General features: G+C 43.5%; 1 protein-coding gene across 8 annotated transcripts in view; it reads left to right on the top strand.

Annotated features, from left to right (window-relative positions):
- Positions 1 to 21,820, top strand: part of SPIDR (scaffold protein involved in DNA repair) — a 419,457-nt gene that overhangs the window by 356,624 nt on the left and 41,013 nt on the right. For 6 of the 8 annotated variants that reach the window (XM_083187431.1, XM_083187430.1, XM_083187434.1 and 3 more), the window contains 4 exons: positions 4,930 to 5,091; positions 11,742 to 11,829; positions 16,433 to 16,576; positions 19,923 to 19,982. In XM_083187431.1, the coding sequence (XP_083043557.1) occupies positions 4,930 to 5,091; positions 11,742 to 11,829; positions 16,433 to 16,576; positions 19,923 to 19,982 (454 nt within the window). The remainder of the gene's footprint in view (positions 1 to 4,929; positions 5,092 to 11,741; positions 11,830 to 16,432; positions 16,577 to 19,922; positions 19,983 to 21,820) is intronic. The other 2 variants (XM_083187433.1, XM_083187429.1) reach the window with 2 other exon arrangements.

Below are 21,820 nucleotides of genomic sequence, written 5' to 3'. Positions count from 1 at the left end.
CATGTTATCAGTGGCCCGTCTAAGGAGGGGGAGAGTTCACTCTCAACAGTGAAGAGTATGCACCTCATATATATTAAATAAAGTTCATGGTGTCTATATCTTCTCTACTATATATACTTTATCCTTAACTGTGTTTACAGGGGTGTTTTCAGAGAGGAGTAGGCCCATGAGCAGCCTCCTCTGTCCAGGCTCCCTCATCTCTACCGACATCCGCTATAGAGTCCAAGCACTAAAGGGTTCAGACTCTAATGTGTATGCACAGATCTCTAGAAAAATGACACAGCAGCAGTCATTTTTCTGGTGATTTCTGCAGCGCTGCTGCCATCATCGCGTGGTTAAGTAATAAAAAATATAAATATGGCAATGTATGGACTTCCATATTTACTGGGGGTGCAGCTACTATGAGGCCCGAACCATTTCCAGTCAGTGTTTGTCCCCAAAGCCAATGGTGGCGCTGCTCCCCCTTCACGCCTGCACACCACTGCAGCAAAGCTTGCCCCAGCTTGTCTCGCTCACTGCATTGTCACGATTCACGGGTATTTATGGGTATGCTGTGAAGTGCCCACTCCAATCAGAGTCCTGTGGCTGTGCCGTAGTCAGGAAGTGCTCACTACCCCTTTTTTTTTCTCCCTCTCGCTTATGTACACTATTTTTTTACTTCATTCTTTTTCTCCCTGACACTGCCACCCCCCCCCCCCCTCCCCCATAACTGTCTCTCTGTCACTGTCTTTCTCTCCCTCACTTTCTCTCTATGGCACTGTCTCTCACTCCTCCCTGATGCTGTCTCTCTCCCTGACATTGCCTCTTTCCTTCTGATGCTGCCTCTCTGTCCCCCAGCTCTCCCTCTCTCAAATACTGTCCCCCATCTATCCTGACACTGTCTTTCTCACATTCTCTCCCCGAAGCCTCCCTCTCGCTCTCTACCCATAACACCCCCCCTCTCTCTCTTTTTTATCTTCCTTTCCCTGTTTTTCTTTCCATGGCACTGCATCTCTCTCTTTGGCACTTCCTCTGTCTCTCTCCCTGACAATGGGGGGTATTCAGAGATGTCCGATAAGTGTATAAAATGCGATGTGTTTTATTTTTCGGGTAATTCGCGATGCGAATTGATTTCACTTATGAAAAGTTTTCGTGTATTCAGACTTGAAAAGTGAAAAGCTTTTCACCCGTGAAATTTGACCAACAAGGTGAAAAGAGGTGAAGGTGAAAAGAGGCATTTCTGCCCTACGCAGTCTATATAAGTTTTCGCTCCTCGTGATTAGACGCCATTTTCCGAAGAGGGAGCAGTACTTCGTGCACGGACTGCGGACTGCAATCCTTTCGTTAGATATCAGCAGACTGCACGATGCTGTGAACTCCCTGAAGTCTCAAACAGGAGTGTCTAAACAAGGGAAGAACTGCATTCTGGGTTTAAAAATGGATCACATGTCAGAACAGAGCATCATGGGAGAAAAATAATATTACTTTAAAATTAAATATATATTCAGTAACATACATTCTGGTAAAAATAATGGGAAAAATTAAACAAATACATTTAAAGGAACCAACGAATATAACAAATATGAACAAATAAAGAGGAGAATGCTAATGCAACATGGTAACGCGGCAGAAAAAAAGCGCAAACAGAATCCCGTAAATACACCGAAAAAAGTGTGAAAACAAGTTCGTTTAAAAAGTGTGAATAAGAGAAAACATTCAAAAGTGAAAAGGACATTGATATTACGAAAAAGTGAAATGTGAAAAAATGTGAAAAAAAAAAGTTTTCACATAAATAAGGTCGAAAGAAACGAAACTTTCACAAACATCGCAAACAACGACTTTGTGAAAAAAATCAAAGTTTGAATACCCGATGAGAGTTCGCATTCGAAAAAATAAGAAAAAGTGAACAGATTACGCTTAAAACTACCTAACGCAAAAGTCTGAATACCCCCCAATATCTCTCGTCCTATTTTTCTCTGCCTGACACTCTAACGTTGTGGGTGAAATTTAATAGGATGAGCAGTTCAGAAAGTGAAAGATTTGGTGAGAAATATCCAGTGTTTTGAAAGTGGCAATCATTTACACTTCAAAACCAAATTGGTTTTGACGCGTAAATGATTGCCACTTGCTACAGATTTCTTACCAAATATCTCACTTTCTGAATCTCTCATCTTTTAAATTTCTCCCTGTGTTTTTTACCCAGAGACCCCATCTCTCTGTATATCCTCACACTCATTTTCTTGTTTCCCTCCTTGTTACTCTTTTTGGGGCCCATTTATCAATTATCGTATTTACAATACAATGCATTGTAAAATGCGATATTAGCGCTGGGATGTATCATCCCACAAGCGCAGGGTCAGGGCTCCGAAAGGTGCCAGTCCCTGCGATGGACTCAGCTGGAAGCCAGGGGGTCTGCGCATGCGTGGTTAGCACTGAAACCTCCTGCTGACTGCACTGCCCCGGCAGCAGTGCAATCCCGTAGCTCATAGGCTACAATGGGCTATTGCCATCTCAGAATGGCGATAGCCCAGGGGTGCGAAGCTGGGCTGCTCGATGTTGAAACCTATGGGGGAAGTGGCGATACAGGGCCCCCTCTCATCGTTTTCTCTTTTTTTCCCTGACACCCTTTCTCTCACTCCCCTTTTATAGTGAGTGCTAGGCTGCTAAGCCAAGGCTGCTCTCAGATTCTAAGTGATCAGTTCAATGTGATATTACAATAGTTATATCGAAGCTGGAGTTATACAGGAGTTAAACAGAAGGGAAACATCAGAAGGACAATGGAGACTAACCTGTCAGCCAACTCTTCTGCTAAGGACCTCATTCATCTACCTACTTGCTCTGTATACCCTTCTGACTTTGGGGGAGATTCTCTAAGAATCTCCGCCCCCCTTCGCTGCCCATCGCATTTATAATTATCGCAGATGTTGTAACATCTGCGATAATTATAGCAAAGGACAGCTCTTGCGTTAAGAGCTGTCCTTTGCGGTGAGAGTCGCCGGGTCCCAGCAGGTCCCGGCGGCTCCCCCCTCCCTCACACACCTGGCGCTGCTGCACCGGGCTCTCCTCCTCCCTGCACCAGGAAGAGGATCAGTGCAGGGAGGAGGTCACAGGTCCAGGCAGCACAGCTCTGTGCTGCCCGGACACAGGTGAGGGGGGAGGGGGCGGCGGGGGGTTGCCGCAGGGTGGCGGAGGGTTGCGGTAGAAGCCCATTGGATTCTATGGGGCATCGCCAGATTTTTCTGGCAATGCCGCGGTAACCCACATGCAGTAAAAACCCTGATAACGGGGTTTTTACCGCATTTTTAGCTTAGAGGATCTCCCCCTATATCATCCACTCGCTCGTCTGGACCACCTTGCTCCATTATTGCTAGATCATCTGCTGCTCCCTGAAACATGTGAAATCTAATTTTTATTGACCTTACCACTGTCTTAATACTGCCTTTTATGCCACTGTAGTATTCTCTTACATTTTATTCCTGTTACCCCGAAACCGCGTGCTACGCCTCTGCTGTGCACAGCCTGCCAGCAGCAGCCTACACTGTGTGCCCCATGTCCGTGTCCCCCATCAGGAGAGATCTAGCATATATCTGTAGGTGTCCTATATCTGTACTGTTTTACTTGTCTACCTATCTGGCTGGTGCAATCACCATGTGGCGCCTCTGAATGGCTGCCAGGGTGCTGTACAGCTCAGTAACTATATGTTGTCCATGTCCCTCATTATAATGCATCTAGTGCATATCTGTATGTGTGATGTATATCTGTACTGCCATTGTTGCTCGTTCTGACAACCCTGTGTATTACAGTATGTGCATTATTTTTAAAGTCTGTAAAGCGCCTTGAGTCCTGTTGGCGAAAGTGCGCTATATAACTAAAACTTACTTCCTTTCATTCCCTGACTGTATGTATATTTCATTATACTTTGTATATCTTCTTCCCCAAAAAAGCACTTTTTGTCCTGCTTAGTTCATTACAATGCAGCTGCATCAACTGCTCACCCTAATACCATACATTTCTATATATATTGTCCATTCTGTGTACACTCAGTAATGCTGTGTACACATGGTACAATCCAGCATGAGATTTTGACTATATGGTCAAAATCGCATGCAGATCGCACAGGTTTTTTACCTTGTGATCCCTATGCGCGCTCCCGTGACAGAACAAATCAAAACCCAGATAGACAGGGCAGCAAAGACTATATATAGTGCAAATCTAATACTGATAGCATGAATTGTATGTAGATAGTACAGAGTTAGCAAAGATTAGCAAGGGAATCTCACCATGGCCCTTATTCTGGTTGGTGCGGTCGAGCCGCATATGCGGCTCCGACCGCACCAGACGAATCCCCGCCCACCATACGGTTCGCCACGGCCGTCCGTACACGGACGGCTGGCGAACCGCACGAAAATGGTGGAGGCGTACGCCTCCACCATGCTGGGAGCTGCCCCCTGCATTCGATGGTCGACGACCATCGAAGGCAGGACCGCACGCCGCGGCAGCTCCCGCAAGCTGAGACCACACGGACAATCGTCCGTGTGGTAGCTTGTATGGGGGCTGAAAGCTGACATCCGGCGACGTCAGCTTTCCGCCCCCATGAGTGGCGTCATGCCCTCATTACCATGCGTACGCCCCGCGTTTGCATGGGAACGCCCATGAAACGCGGGGCGTACACATAGGGAAATGAGGGGATGAAGCCCCTCACGCCCCTATACGCCCCCTTTGCGGCGTCTAAATTTTTACCACGGAGAATTCCCCTGCACATGCGCAGAGTGACCTCTGCGCATGTGCAGAGAGAAAACATCGGCGGTACGGCCGCACGCGGGCCGTACCGAGCCGATTAGAATAAGGGCCCATGTGTACACACCATAACTCTCTAAATAAGTTATGTGGATGTTGATGTGTCGGATTGTTTGCATTTAGGCCATTTATCGTGTGTGTTTTGTTTTTCAGAATGTGTCTTCTCATCCAAGATGCTTATGGGATATTCAGTGAGCTGTATGTACAGTTTGCAAGCACTCCTGTGGAGGACATCAGGAAATACTGTCAGACATTGGAAGGCAAAGCATGCCTTCTCTCCGGAATAAAGATCTTACAGAGAACTACAAGGGGAAGGTCAGAATGCTGAGTAGTGCAATGCAGATTTTCCTCTAGCTGAGGTTTACAAGATGTTGGTTTTTAGTTTTCTAAACAGTGGTTTAATGTAACAGCAAGAACAAATGCATGCTCACTATGTTATACCTTTTACACCAGCCCTAATAACCCGGGTTTGCAGGCGGTGGATTTCAACCCATCAAATGTTCCCGGGCTGAACACAGGTTCAACCCTGATTGCGGTGCATTGTAAACAGGTAATTGACACGTTCATTCCAATGATTAGTGTTTTGGGCCTATTGATTTGAGCAATTTGAATCTGGTGTTCTAATTTGTCCCATCCGTGTTGTTGTGACCATATTGCAGATTAGAGTTTATGTTTCCATATAACTGTTTTGAATGTGGTCAGCGTATAGTTTCCACTCTCCTCCATACCTCTGTACCTGAGGTTTATGTGGTTTGCAAAAACTAAGCTTAGGTTTTCCCTGTGTGGAGCTGTCATTCCAAATCCATGTACCTTAATGCTGTTTTATTATGTATTTGTGAGCTGACCACAGTACTACTCTCACCTCTGAACCTGCCTTGTATTTCCCCCATAAAACTACCACATTGTCTTTATTTACGCCCTGCTACTATAAATGGTTACTTTTGTTTCTCTCGACACATGAAATTGAAACATCTTCAATGGGGACTGTAATTTGTGTTGCACACCAGAATCACAGTTGTGTTATGTCTAACAAAGGATAATGAGGTAATCAACACAGTCTCCCTGTGCGTACTAGTCAAATTGCGCTGTTATAAGGATGCATTGGGCTAAATGTAATAGGCAGAGGTTCAGGATTTGGCAAAAGATTGCCCGTTTGTTTTTAAAACAGCAACTTTTTACAAGGCTTAACCAACCGTCCTGTCGCATGCGTCATGCCCCCCATATATACCCCAATCTCACTGGCCAGGTCCTTTTTTTTCTAACTAGGTCTGCCCTGTTTCCCTAGCAGCAAGGACCATTGGAAGGGTAGCACACCACACATCACGCATATATCTATATATATATATTCTATTTTATGATGCCAATGTACCCCAAATACGGAGGTCCAATCACGGCACGGCAAACAAAATGAAAAGTGAATGAAAGATGAAAAATCAACATCAAATCAATATTTGATGTATGTGACAATATATATATATATATATATATATACACACATATACATATTGATGTAGGGATGTATTTTATTTTACTTTGCTCATGCGTGTACAGCATAAAAACAGCTTTCGTCTGCAAAGAATATATTGGCTAATATCCAAGACCAAGTTTTCCTGACAGTTTAGAATTCCTTTTCCAGCACAGAGAGGCCCCTCTGACATTTTCTTTGGCTTTTTTCCCACAATGCTGCTAATGGACATTTGATTGCTCTAATACACGCTATTATAAAAACATAACCAGTATCATTTTCACAATAGTGTATTCTGTTAACAAGATACCTATTTGTTTAGTGATAAGAATCTCCTTAGCATTATACTACAGGGTACTGAATAAAGCCTGTGCAATAGAGTCTGCGCAGCATGCTCAATGTGGACAATATAGTCAAGGAATCCTGTCATCAGGGGCCGATAAAAGGCAAGCTCATTTTATGCGGAATCAATGATTTAATGAGCATTACACCATGGTTAACTGTGTGGGGAAAAATAAGCAGTTTTATTGATACATTCTTTTCTTGTATGTATGTATATGTATGTGTGTGTGTATATATGTGTATATATATATATATATATATATATATATATATATATATATACAGTATATAGAGATATATATGTGTGTGTGTGTGTTAAAAATACAAGAACAGAGGAGAGCTCCATAGTGTAAAAACACATATTTGTTGCAGAATAAAACCAGGTACTTGTTTCCTAGCACGGCGCCAGCTATTTTAATTGTATCCATCGGGTCCTAAAAAATTGCGTCCATCACATGCAACCAAATCGCATGCAACACGATCGACGCGATTTTTACATTGGAACCAATGTAAAATGGTCCCTGAGACCCGATTTTACATTGGGCTCAATGTTAAATGCCCCCCAGACCCCAATTGTCATTGTATACCCACCATGATGGGTCAAATACCCCCCTATTGTTAACGTCACCCCACGATGAACGCCAACCCGAAGCGTGGCGTGCCCGCTAGGGGCGGCGGTAAGCGTCCTCCGACCTTTTCATACCCCCACTATCCACATCGGATTTTATATAGTGTGTCAAGCGTACGCGCATTACTTCACAGGTATTACGCGGTCCCTTGCGGGGCTCGCTGCGCTCGCCACGCTTTGGGCTCGCTGCGCTCGCCACACTATATACAATCAACTCCTCGCCGACGTGGATAGTGGGGGTATGAAAAGGTCAGAGGACGCGTACCGCCGCCCCTCGCGGGCTCGCTGCGCACGCCACGCTTCGGGTTGACGGTCATCGTGGGGTGGGGTCAACAATGGGGGGGCATTTGACATACCACTTACCAGGGATGCAGTTAAAATCCCGGCGGTCGGGATCCCGGCGTTCCGAATCCTGACCGACGAAATCCCGACACATTCTCCCTCCGTGGGTGTCCACGACACCCCTGGAGGGAGAATAAATGAGTGTGCCGAGCGTAGCGAGGCACCGGGCCCGCTGCGTGGCGAGCGCAGCGAGCCCGCAAGGGGAGGTGATCCACGCCCCCCCCTTGTCGGCATTTTGGCTGTCGGGATTCTGAACGCCGGGATCCCGACCGCCGGGATTCAGTACTGAATCCCACTTACCCATCAGGGTGGGTATACAATAAAAAATTGGGTACATTGGCCCATTTAACATTGTCCCTATGTAAAATCGGGTCCATCGCATTGGTCGCATTGTATGCCATTATAATGGCATACAGTGGACCCGATTTTACATAGGAAATTAACATTGAGTACAATGCATTCAATGTTAAATCGCGTCTGTCGCATCGCATGCCATTATAATGGCATGCGATGGACCCGATTTTTTAATTGTCGGAAAAAGGCTAAATCTAGCCCAAAATCGCGTCGCTCGGGTCTGTCAGCCTTCTAGGAGAGAGCTACTCTGTCTTGATTGTGGGAGATTCACACTCTTTTCCTTGCTGGGTCTGAAATTTGAGGAAACCATTTATCTAGGCTTTTTTATATGAATGTTTTTCATACGGATGATTCCCTTATTCCGTTGGGACTTTCATTCCTAATTGGACTTTTAATAGGTTGGTTCCACCTTTGAACGTGAACTTTATAAATACGGCCCCTTTTTTTACTCGTCCGGAGTGAAGTTAAACTAACCTCAGTGAGTTTGCCCTCACCACCATTTAGTGAACTTGAATTTGCACAATGCCCTATTGTTGTAAAGCCTGATATCTGAAACGTATACTTTGCGTGGCCCCTGATGAAGTCGTGTTGACGAAACGCATTGGGCTTCTTTTAATAAAGAGAATACCATTTGAACGAAGTCTACCTCTCATTATCGAACATCGCTAACCGACTCCGGCAAATCAATGATTGTGTGATCATGCTATATATTGGTTTATGCTAGGTGGTACAGTTAGTAGCGCACTCTGATCTTCCCCTTTTTCCCATAAACTGTTGTTTGTGTCTTTCACTAACAGGAGAGACATTTCAGAGTTGCAGCTTGGTATTTTTTAGCGCAACACCTGAACCATTTATTTTGTATATATATTATATGGATGTTGGCCAGCACTCCACTTACTGACTTGTGTAACCAGGGTGCCCTCCTGGAAGTAGTACAAGCTGCTTCTACATAGACAATTTCTGGACAATAAAGATAGAGGACATGAAGGGATACCAACGTTTCAAATATATTTACACATTTTTCATCAGGGTGTACACCTCAGGACTGAAAGAAGGAGATACGTTCCCCGAAACCGGGATTTGTGGATATGTAAATAGATCACCTTTTTTGCACTTTAAGTCTCCTGAGTGCCATCTTTTCTTGCATGGGATATAAATTATATATCTTCAAAACCTTGTGGTATGAAACACATGTGTGTGTTCAGGACCCCCCAATATCACTTGCCGCACAAGAGGTACACCTATAGTTGGGATTAGAAGAGTTAGACGCGGGTCCGGAAGTATTTCTCTATTTTCTCTTAAATATATTTTATTGTAGTTTTTTATAACAAAGGACACTGCTGCAAAGAGTCTGTAAAAAAAAAAATATATATATTTTTTTTTCTTATTGCGTTGAAACTATGTGATTGCAGATGATGATTTATACATTGGAGATGTACTCATGTTGCACATTTATTGTATGTCATGCTTCAATAAAGGAAAAATATTGTTAAAAAAAAATTATATATCTTCATGCAGGAATTGAAATTGATTACAATGGGAAGTATTTATTTCTAACTATTTTTCTATTTATTTACCTAGCCATTTGAGGCCATGACCCCTGTTCTAAGGCCACACCCACTACTTTTCAGGGAGCATGCACAACAAGATACCCCCCCCCCACACACACACACACACACACACACACACTCTCTCCCTTTGTGCACATGCCTCTTCCGCTGTCATTGTAATTTTTTTCTGGATGCGCTCCTGTACAGTGGGTACATTTTTAAGTGGAATAGGAATTTATAAGTGGTGCTAACTGATAACTTCAGTCCCAAGCAATGTTTACTTCCATTTTCTCTCTCTCACTGTATTCACTATCAATATTAATAACATTTGTCTTTGTTGTACTAGTGGTAATGATATCCATGTAAACGGGTATGGATCATTAGGTCGACACCATTAGGTCAACATGGGTCTAGGTCATTAGGTCGACCCAAACAAGGTTGACAGTCTAAAGGTCGACATGTTTTTTTTTTACCCAAATTTCGACACATTTCATACTTCCACCACCCTAGTGGATGGTAGGGCATGAAATACCGCCTGTCGGCTCAAAATACAATGAAAAACCCCATGTCGACCTTTTGACTGTCCACCTTGCCTATGTCGACCTAAAGGCCCATACACACTGGGCGTCTCTGAGCTGAAAGTCGCTCAAAACAGCAAGCGCCCAGTGTGTATGCTCCAGTGATGACCGCTGCTGCGCGCTCCTGCATCATCGCCGGGAAAGCCGGTAATACCAGCAGATGAGCGGCTTTGAGGACGGCTTTGCATAGCTCTGCGTTATGCAAATCCGCCCTCCCCCCGCCGTTGGCACTGGGCAGGGAGAAAGCCACGCAGTGTGTATGCACTGAGCGGCTCCCCCCCCCCCCCCCCAGCGATGAACACGATCATCGTTGGGCATAGTCGCACAGTGTGTAATGAACCTTAATGCTTGTGTCGACATAATGACCTGTCAACCTAGTCCCATGTCGACCTTTCTGCATGTCGACCTTTCTTCTTGTCGACCCAATGCTTGTCGACCTAATGACCGTATGCCATGTGCTGTGTATTTATTTTATGTTTTTCTAATTATTTTTTTTGTTTAATATTTACATTTTTATCAACCATAGCATTAAAGGAAAAAAAGAAGTGTATTTAATTTGATAGATAACTGGGTTTAAATCCGCTATCATATCCATATCAACTTCCAAAGTCTACTCTTAAGAAACTGCTGATATTCTGTAAACTGATCATGTGGAGGATGTGGTATGCCAGTTACTGCACATACATGATCGTTTTCTTCCTGCAGCCACGCCGACTGACAGCCTCTGTGTGCCTGTTGCATGGAAGTTGGAAATACCTTGCACTGCACGTCGCACGTGGCTAATTTACATATTGTGTCACAGAGCGTGAGGAAACCTCACATGCTGAAATGATAACACAACATTCTGACAGCACATAATGACCTGCAGGACTGCTTAACACGTTCCACTTCTGTTGGGCAAACTACAGACTTCCGACACTGAGCGAATGGAAACTGTTCTGCACATATTCAATTTCTGCAGACTGCTTAATAAATACAGGTTGTGATATTGATGGACAATATGATCTACTTTTATGGCAGAAAACAAAACATTGACATGAATAAAACTATATTTATCGCTTTTCACAAATAAGGGAATAAAGTAATGTTTCTGTTTAACTATAACATAATTGGAAACAATATTGTAATTAAATGTCAGAGTTCATTTTTTTATTTTATTTCTGCAGTTATTGAAAGGTAGAAACAAAATAAATTCTCCTGTCTCCTACTTTCAGACAGATTTGTTTTTACCCCTTTCACATCGCAAAGCCGAGTCAAAGCCGGATTTCACACCACAACTTGACTCACCAACCCAGAAATAACCCGTGTCTGAGGTGCGATGTGAGAGGGTTTTTTTTTTTTGTGTGAAAAAGTTGCACCTAGTTTTCGCATTGCATTTATTCTTTGAAAAACGACACTGTTGCTCCCCAAAGTTACATGTTCATAGAAAGTTACAGTAGCACCCACCCACTGGATAAGTGTTCAGATTCCTATCTTATTACATTCTGAACTTTTTACCTGATTTCTTCTTGTTTTTGTTTTTGGAACTAGTTAATAAAAAAAAAAATTTAAACCGATACTTGCCACTGATTACCACCACAGTTTTTTTTTCTGCATACAGATTAGACCGTGCAAGTTGTTAAAGAAAAATTGCAAGGGCAATTCATGCATGTAGAATTAACCTGCTGTGATTTACTACTAATATTTACATATATTATTATATGCAGGGCCCCAGGACTCTTCAGTCTGATTGACAGCCTGTGGCCTCCATTGGTGCCTATAAAAATTCATGGGCAGAGTCAGGATCAAGGAACGGTGAGAGAAAATGTACTTTTGGGGGGGGGGGGGGGGGTATATGATGCTTTAAATGTTGTGCAAGCCCATGGAGATTTTATAAAATGAAAAGTACATGTCATTGTTTGTATACTGTGCCAGTGCAATACTTCCAAGTGATATGTGTTAATCTTTTAAAGCCGTGTTTTCTGCATAAATTACCACCATAATTATAATGGCAAAATATATACCAAGATAGTTGTGCTATAAAGGATTAATCAGGTAGTGCAATTAATAACAATATGCTTTTATTAAATGTATAGCCCAATAAAATGAGATAGCATAATAAAATTCAAATTCATATGAATATGAACACACGGCAAGTGAATTACCCATCAGTTTACTAAATCCTGTTTCCTGGGATTGAAAGCTTCAATCCTGGAATCAAATCCCACCACGATTAGGCCAAAATCAGGGATTTCGATGATCCCGGGATTGGCCTCTCTAGCTGCAAGCTTGCGTTAGCATTGTGATGTTCTGGGCATAATTTGGTAGGGAACCTTGGGTCCTGTCATTATTGTGGATGAATGCCAGGACCCCATCAAGTTTATTTCTACTGTGAATAGACAAATAACATGCAGCATAATTTTCTTATTATGATGTGAGAAAGCATGTAAAGCAGGGCTTGACAAATTTTTCTAAAATCTAGGAGCCAGGACAAAAGTGTAGGAGCCAGACAAACTAAATCGCCCCCAAAAAATAAAAAGACTGAAAACTAGGCCCTTAGTCATAACCCACACTGATATTGTACAGAATGGCATTGTATTATACACAGTAATACATGATAAAATAATGCATAGTCACATTTATGAATGTTACATCATGTGTACTGTATCTGTATTAGATGTAACACATGAGGGCTAACAGTGACAGTGCAGAGTTGTAGCATACAGCAAGGAGATTACCTCACAGCTCATGGAGGCAGAGCACAGGGCTATGTGACACATTGCAGGACAGTTATCTTCCTTCAGATTGGGCCACACAAGTTCAACCTACCCTGCATTCCCAGGGCCGTATACACTACAGGGAGCTGGGGGGGTTGGGTTGTCACGGACGGTGTACCACAGACAGCACACAATGCAGGAGCTTACCTCACAGCTCATGGAGGCAGAGTACAGGGCTATGTGACACATAGCAGGACAGGCACCGGACAGAACCTGGGCTGCAGACAGGATGGGAACACATGCACACAGAGCACAAGATAGACTCCTGCATGCACACTGACTGTGAGCTGTCAGCTGATTGGAGCAGTGCAGGAGCTGGAGCAGTGACAGTATTACTGACACCAGCTCCTGCGCCGACACCCGCGGCGCTCAGCTATACGGACGGGGGGAGCAGGATTCAAATAGCTGATGCAGACAGTGTGCTGCCCCAGCCAGTAATACTTGCAATTAACAGGAGGGCAGAAGGAGCTGCTCGGACACCAGCTCCTGCGCTCTGACACCCGCAGGACTAGCTAGTAGCTATGCGGGCAGGGGAGCGGGATTCAACTAGGTGGCCACAGCACACAATGCAGGAGCTGTTGCAGTGACTATTACTGACACCAGCTCCTGCGCCGACACCCGTAGTGCTCAGCTATACAGACAGGGAGGAGAGGGATTCAAATAGCTGCCCACTGCACTCAGCGCGGGAGCTGGAGCAGCTCCTGCGCTAACACCCCTGTGAGAGACGGAGGTATGTGGGCGGGTTGGTTGGGGGGCAGGGGGGAGGGAGACACAGAGCTGATCACCAGGGAGAGAAGGTGCGTGTGACATGGACACTGCTATCCGCGTGTATGTCACGTGGCTTAGGCAGGAGCAGGGACACATTGCCGCTGCGTCCTATGACCTCAAAAGGCGGCAGGCCTCACCTCTCAGAATCTAGTCGCCAGACAACAAAATCTGGTCGCCATGGCGACCTGGCCCCCGGGGTTTGTCGAGCCCTGATGTAAAGGCTCCCAAATACAGGTCCGATTTGGTCCAGTATCATCGGATTCCGTCTGATCGGCCCGATATATTGGAGGCATTCAGGCCAAACCAGAAGTGTTTGGTATCGGGTCCAAACCGATCCGCATGCCAGTGTGCATCAGATCCTGTAGATTATACCTGCAACACGTATAATCTATCAGAATGGGATCATCAGCGGCACATTGCGGGTGCTTTTTAGTACACGATATATCGCATCCAATCCCCTTGACCTCCCCCAGCAGCTCCCCATGAATTCTCTTACATGCAATAAATCGCCTATAAAAAATGGCACATCAAGTTCCAAAGCTGATGGAGCCCTCCCGGGGAGCAGCTGGGGGAGTTCAATGGAAAAGTTGGACCTGTGTAGGGGGGGTGCCTTAACAAAGGGATTTACTATAATGAGCATTAATCTATGAAAATGTTCTAGTATTATCATTAGGCCACAAGTCATAGATAAAAGCTTTTTTTATTCATAATGTATATCTAAAAGATTACTTTTCACAGACAAGGCAATACATTTCTTTCGTTAAAACAGGCTTGTTGTGTAATCACATTAATGACTTTGAGATATCACTCAGTATGGGATTATCAGCACAATACCTTGTTCTTTTGCAGGTTGTTCAATTTAATTATGTATGCATAAAGCAAATGAATCGGTTTCCTTAGAATAGACGTAAATCTTGGGAATACGTTCATACTTTTTAAGGACGAACATATTTTTGCACTTAAAGAATTTCCCATGCTCGGGAACAACATATTAATGGCCAAGCAGCTGTTTCCATTAATCCAGTGCAATTTAATGTTCCAGACTTTAATTAACTCCCAGTTGTTTATACCACATATAGGGGTTCATGTTGGAAGAAGAGTGGTGTGTTAATTATTCTTCCAAAATATATGAAAGGCAAGTGTCCTGTCATGACAGGTATTCAGCGTTTTATCTGTGTGTGTTTTATTCCATGGAACCACAATATTTATGTATTGACATTGGACAATATGGAGACATTCATTTTAGGCAATTTAGTAAATTGAGACCTCTAAAGATTCAAAGGGGGTTATTCCGACATGATGTCATGGCTGTGAATTCACAGGCCGGGCGATAATTATTACCATTCACATGCATCCATTTCATACTACACATACGCAAAGCCATCCTGTGATAAAATATTGACATATGACCTTGGGAGCTTAACACTCATAGAATGCTGGATATGACCGTGTCCTCCTTACACCAATGAGGGTTATACGAACTGGAGACAAATGATGATAATATAGACAAAGGTGTTTTTTGTGGAATACTGATAATAAAATAATACACAGTGGTCAGCGGAGCAAAAGGTTCACTGCCGAAATGTTGATAATAACTGGCAATAGTGTATTAAGAGAGAAGGGGGCCTGGGAGCGGGCTCCATCCGGGCCCCTCCTCTTTAGCCAACAGCATCCGTGTGTGCACTAGTAGTCTACTGCACCTGTGCAGGTTTTTAGAGAAATGGTGTGACGGTCATTTTCCTAGTGATGATGATGTGCATGCGCAAATAGTTGCGAAACTGACCTCTGCGTCCTGTGATTTGTGCAACACTGTCGACATGTAGTTCTGGAAAGGTGGGGTGGGGCTACAATGACATGATTCGCAACATTTAGTCCCCATAGACCCCCCACCGGGGGGGGGGGGGGCTGATTTTCGGGAGCCTTCCGGCCATTCTTTGACGGTAGGCAAGTATGCAGTCTGTGTACCACATCTGTTGTAAGTGACTGACTGTGAGTCCGTGGATAGGTATGTTTCAGCGGTGCCTTGCCCACAACTGTACTGTGGGGGCTCCTAGTCTTCAGAGTGAGGAGACTTAATAATAATAATAATAATATTTTTTTTATAGAAGTAAAGGGGATATTGACAAGCGGGCCACTATAAGTATTAATTATGGGGGGGCACAAATTTTATACCTGGCACAGGGCGCTAAAATGTCTAGTTACAGCACTAGTAGAAAGGGACATCCTATAAAGTTCTTGTCCAGCGCTGGTGTGTGCAGTGCACAGTACCAGTGTGTGCTGGGTGCAGGGAGGTGGGCCTCTAAGCCTTGTGGAGGTTTGTGTAAGCTTGGCAGTACATGGCAGCATAAATCTTGGATTTAACATATTTTTGGGAAGTACAAGGCTAACTGTTACTCATTATATCGCATGTAACCTTGATGTCTGGACATGTCATCCTTAATTGATTTGTATCATGACGTTACTGTAGAAGGTTACAGTGTTTCTGATATGAGGTATTTGATTATGAATTTTGAGTATTTTAGTTAAAGCAGTAACTTGGCTATGCTAGAGAGATTGGAGTGGCTGGTTGCAGTTCACAATCTCCTCACCTTAGTGATTTTTCTGATTATTTAAATTCAAAATGTAACTGTAATCCACTACTGAATAAGAGTTTATTATGTCTGTGTGCTTCATAGAGCAGCCCTAATCTCTCTCTGTTCTTCTTTTTGGAAACATAATGTACATTATTTACCATTAGTGTGAGTAGGTATTAGATCTAACAGTTACATTGATAAGAGAAGGATATATTTTTGTGTGTGGTATTCATCAGAACCGATTTGGCTTACTAAAGGTTATTTATATTAATATATTATTAAATTACTAACCTTTTCCAGGTGCTGGAGGACTTGCCTGCTCCCAGTTTCTGTTATGTTCTGGCTGTGTGTCAAGAAGAGGGAGATAAAAATATTACTGCAGAAGATGCAATGTCAGACCTTTACCTGCCTCCAGTAATTCACTGTCTTGAAGAAATCCTGAAGGTAATTGACTGTATATGGAACAAGGAATCATAAAAAAATAGATGTATACACTCCAATTTGTGTTTGTAGTCATTTATATTGCTGACACTTCATCATTTCAGGATCTTCTATATTTCTAGTTTGTACAAATACATAGACAGTGTAATGGTTAGCATTACTGCCTCACAGGACTGAAGTCATGGGATCATTTTTCACCGTTGCCCTAACGGTGTGGAGTTTGTATACTCTCCCCACGCTTGCATGGGTTTCTTCTGGGTTCTCTGTATATTACCTTGTAATATCTTCTTTCATCCAAGACCAAGACCATGCCTTTCGTTACAATCCATGTACAAATATGTCATCTGTGATTTGTAATCCTGTTACACAGCCAGTCCCAGAAACAACGTAAAGTTAGTACTAATTCTTGGTGACAATTGGTCCTAGGGCTTAATAATTGATGACTGAGGTTAAAGGTAATATGCAGCCATTTTGAGTTTAAAGTGCTGCCTACTGCAGATGTGGCCTAGACAACGACAAGTGCGATTGATTAATCCTATGCAATTATATGGTGCTTTTAGCAATAAACTTTTATTATCTTGGGTCCAGCTAAAGAATCCATTAAATCATGACCTAGAACTTGTGATCTACAATAGAGTATGTGTTCATTAGGTCTCAGTCATTAGAACGACCACTGTTGGTCCACACATGAAAAAGGTCAACATGAGTTTTTCGTGATTTATTTTGAAATGTTCATCCCAGTGGGCATAGATGGAGAATTAAATAGTGTGCCCCAAGCATGGCGAGTGCAGCAAGTCATGCAACCTTTTTCATGTTGACCTTTTGCTTGTATCGACCTAATGCATGTAGACTTTTTTCATGTGTCGATTTAATGACTGTCTACCAATAGTGGTCAATCTAGACCAGTGATTTCCAACCTTTTTACCTTGTGGCACACTAAATAAGATTTGAAAATTGCCAAGGCACACCATGAGATCCCCACAGGGCAAAACACATTGGCCCCACAGGAAAAAAAAACCTTATGGCCCCCATATAAAAAAACAATCACACTGGTCACCACAGGTAATAAAAATAAAATACATTGGCCCTTTACATGAAAAGAAGAGACCAGTAAATAACAGTTGAACTGGTGGTGGCTGTAAACTGGTTTGGGCATCTCTAGATCTGGGGGCACACTTGAGACCAGCTCAAGGCACACTAGTGTGCCACGGCACAGTGGTTGAAAAACACTGATCTAGACAGTGTCTACCTAATGACCCATACCCTACAATAGATCCTATTGCTGGTAATAGTTGTCAGTAATGCACATAGGCGAATCTAGAATTATGGTAATGGGTGGTCCCAGATCTAGACATAACAGCAGGGGGACCTTTGCGCGGTGTAGCCGCGCAGCAAAAAGGGGGCATGGCCTCATGGAAAGGAGGCGTGTCATCACAAAAAGGGGTGTGGTATTACACTTTAGACCATACACAGTAATACCCATTACACATAAAGCCACAAGTTGTAATGCCAATTACACATAAGGCCACACGCCATAATGCCCATTACACATTGTGCCACACATCATGATGCCCATTACATACTATATAACAAACCGTAATGCCCATTACATATTTGCCACATAAGTGCTGCTTACCTACGTGCTCATTGCTAGGGGGTTCTTGCTTGATGGCACCATAGTACCCCTTACACATGATGCAGCACACCATAGTACCCATTACACATGATGCCGCACACCATAGTACCCATTACACATGATGCCGCACACCATAGTACCCATTACACATGATGCCGCGCACCATAGTACCCATTACACATGATGCTGCCCACATAATGTCCCTTACACATGATGCTGCACACATAATGCCGCTTACACATGATGCTGCACACCGTAATGCCCCTTACACATTAAGCCACACATTATGCATATTGCCCCCACATACCGCCACTTGTAGCGTCCCTTAAGCAATCCCCCAAAAGTGCCACTTACTGTAAATTTCTATATGAGCCTTCGCTGCTGCTGCAGGGAGTGATGGAGAGCGGTGCAGCTGCTTCTATGGGGAGAGGAGCAGAGCGCAGCGCAGAGCACGCTCCCACTCCCCTCCTGGTGTCCCCTCTAGCCGAGTGGACATTTTAAATATTGTGCGCGCTGTTATTGTGCGTGACGTCGGGGGAGCACGCCGGGCACCGGCACCACATGATTAAAGGGGGGGCGGGCTGAGGTGAAAGCGGGGAGTAGAATTGGAGTGGAAGCTGCGGGGTGAAAGTCATTGACAGCTGGGCAGAGAGCAGGGGGCTGCCCGACTTTATTCAGAGCACTGCAGGTCACGGCTGTTTGAAATAATACCCCTTTCACAACAGAAAATGCAGGGATTTACCCGGGAATATGGTCCCAGGATCATGCAGGGACATTCCCAGGCTGACCCCTTATACACCAGCATAGTCCCTGCATTTTCTGGTGTGAGGGGGAGAGACCACCACTCCCCTCTCCCTACCCCCCTTTAACCAACCAGCTACAGTATATCTTCGGAACCAACTGACCCATTTACATGAGTCCAGTATCATATTGAAGAACTTTTGAGTTGGCTTCGAATGATTTTGGTCCTGTGAAACTGGGCTGTTTGGTTCCAGAGAAATCAGCCCTCAAAGAACATAAACAGTCATGAAATTACATTTAAGAAATGGAAAAAAAAAATGGTCTAACCTCAATATCCCTGGAACCAATTAACCCATATGGATCCAGCCTGCTATCAGATTGAAGGCCCAGCGATTTGGGTTCGACTGAGATCAACCTCGAGCTTCAGTGTTGACGAAGGGGGAACTGGCAGCCGTTGAACTGGGTGGGGGTCGGAATTAGCGGGTCCCATGTCCTCCTATAGGGAAAACATTCCAGGTTTGCCTGGCCGTATCTCTGGTTCCCAGGGGGCTAGAGACACGGGGCTGGGCTTGTTGGAAATCTCCATCCCTCAGCTACAAAATGGGCTAATGGGTGGTCCTGTGCACCCCCAGACCACCCCCTAGATTCGCCTATGGTAATGCACTTGATTTGACAGGCTATTTTAGGAAACTGTAAGACTCCTTTTAAATAAAGTATCTGTTTTTCTGTGTTTGTCTTAGTGATAATTACAAGTTTATTATTAGAGTCGTATTCGTCATTTTATAAATCATCATTTCTTTATATAAAGTTTCCAATTTCACATACAGTAGCACACATGTGCATCTCTATACCTGCATGTTGTAGTAGGAAAGACCTTTATATGGCATTGAACCGTTTTATATGCTTAAACTAAATGATTTGTTACTACATTTTCTCTATGGATTCTAATTTATTTATGGTATTTCATTTTAGATAATTGATGTCAATCAGCGATGCAGCTTTTGGGCACCAGTGATATACATGAGGCCAGAGGTAGAGTTTAAACTTACAGTGTTGGCAGTTTATTAAGGCCGGGATAGATGTACTAATCCTTGGAGATACTGTAGATAAAGTACCAACCAATCAGCTCATGTCATTTTTCAAGTACAGCTTTTAAACTGATGGGTTAAAAAAGAATTGCTGTTTTTGCGCCAATATTTTTTTCTGGGGGGAGGGGAGCAGCTCTGATATGGTAATAAAAAATAGCAATTGGATGAAATATAATCAAAGCGCTAGGAGCAACTGGGATAGAATAGGTAAAATAATTAAAAAAAAAGGTTTTAAAGTGAAAGGAGAAAGATAAGATAAGTATGCAATACCAATAAAATAAAAATTAATAAACAACTGCTTTTTTATGTTTAAGCTCTCTTTTGAAATTGTTGCAAAGTCTTTTGCGAGTGTCTCAGAGACCTCTATGTACAAAGGATAGCTGACTAGCCCTAGCTAAAGTACCGTAACGGGATGCGGCTTTCTCTCCACGTTTGGAGTCCCGTGCGGCGGCTTCCGGCTTCAGCGCTCGTACTTCTGGTGACGGATGGCAGACGTGTCTCGCTTCTGGGTTTGCTGGCTCCAACGCGTTTCGTGCTTGCGCACTTAGTCATGGATACCTGTGCTGGTTCTCCACCCTCTATTTATGGGGTGTTTTTTTTTTTTCTGTGCTGGTTCTCCACCCATAAATAGAGGGTGGAGAACCAGCACAGGTATCCATGACTAAGTGCGCAAGCACGAAACGCGTTGGAGCCAGCAAAGCCAGAAGCGAGACACGTCTGCCATCTGTCACCAGAAGTACGAGCGCTGAAGCCGGAAGCCGCCGCACGGGACTCCAAACGTGGAGAGAAAGCCGCATCCCGTTACGGTACTTTAGCTAGGGCTAGTCAGCTATCCTTTGTACATAGAGGTCTCGGAGACACTCGCAAAAGACTTTGCAACAATTTCAAAAGAGAGCTTAAACCTAAAAAAGCCGTTGTTTATTAATTTTTATTTTATTGGTATTGCATACTTATCTTATCTTTCTCCTTTCACTTTAAAACTTTTTTTTTCTCTTTTTTATTTTTTTATTTTTATTTTTTTTAATTATTTTACCTATTCTATCCCAGTTGCTCCTAGCGCTTTGATTATATTTCATCCAATTTAAACTGATGGGGCCTACGCATGTAGCAACCCGCTGAGCGATGCTAGATCCCTCAGAACGATCAGCGATGTGTCAGCGCTGTGTGCAGAACACTGGCCCTGACAGATTAATAACCAGCATGCTTGATATTAATCGCCGGGAGATATCGACGCGCGGGGCCATGCATCGCTATAGCCAATCATAAACAGCGATGTCGTTAAATAAAGTAGCATTGCTCACAAAATGCCTGTATATCGCTACGTGTGTAGGGCCCATTAACATAAAGAAATTACTTGCATGTCTTTTATTGATGACATGAGTTCATTCACTCTGTTTAGCAGTGTTGCAGTTATGTCTATTTGAAAACTGAAGCTATATGTATAGCATGTAAGATTTATTTTATTATGTTTTAACCCCTTATACATAACTACATAAACAAAATAAAAACATTTTATGACAGGAGTCACTTTGAAGTTAAATGGCCTGAGTAAATTTTCATTAGTCATGATGTCAGAACATCAATTAGTACCAAAGAGCTTGCAATTGAAATCTTCACACTTGGGCAACAGTGTCAATTTGTTTCCTGTTTTTATAACTTGCTGACATAGTACAACCCTCTGCTGCTACTGTTCTTCAGACAAGAAGGGAAGACACACGGGCCATCTCTTATCTCTCCCAGTCTGTGTTCACATCAGCCTTCCTGTCTTTAGCTGGAGCCGTT

This window comes from Crinia signifera, chromosome 5 (assembly GCF_055691185.1).
Source record: "Crinia signifera chromosome 5, ASM5569118v1, whole genome shotgun sequence".
Taxonomy (NCBI): Eukaryota; Metazoa; Chordata; class Amphibia; order Anura; family Myobatrachidae; genus Crinia; species Crinia signifera.
The sequence above is the reverse complement of the archived record's forward strand: the minus strand, read 5'-3'. Positions and strand labels throughout refer to the sequence as shown.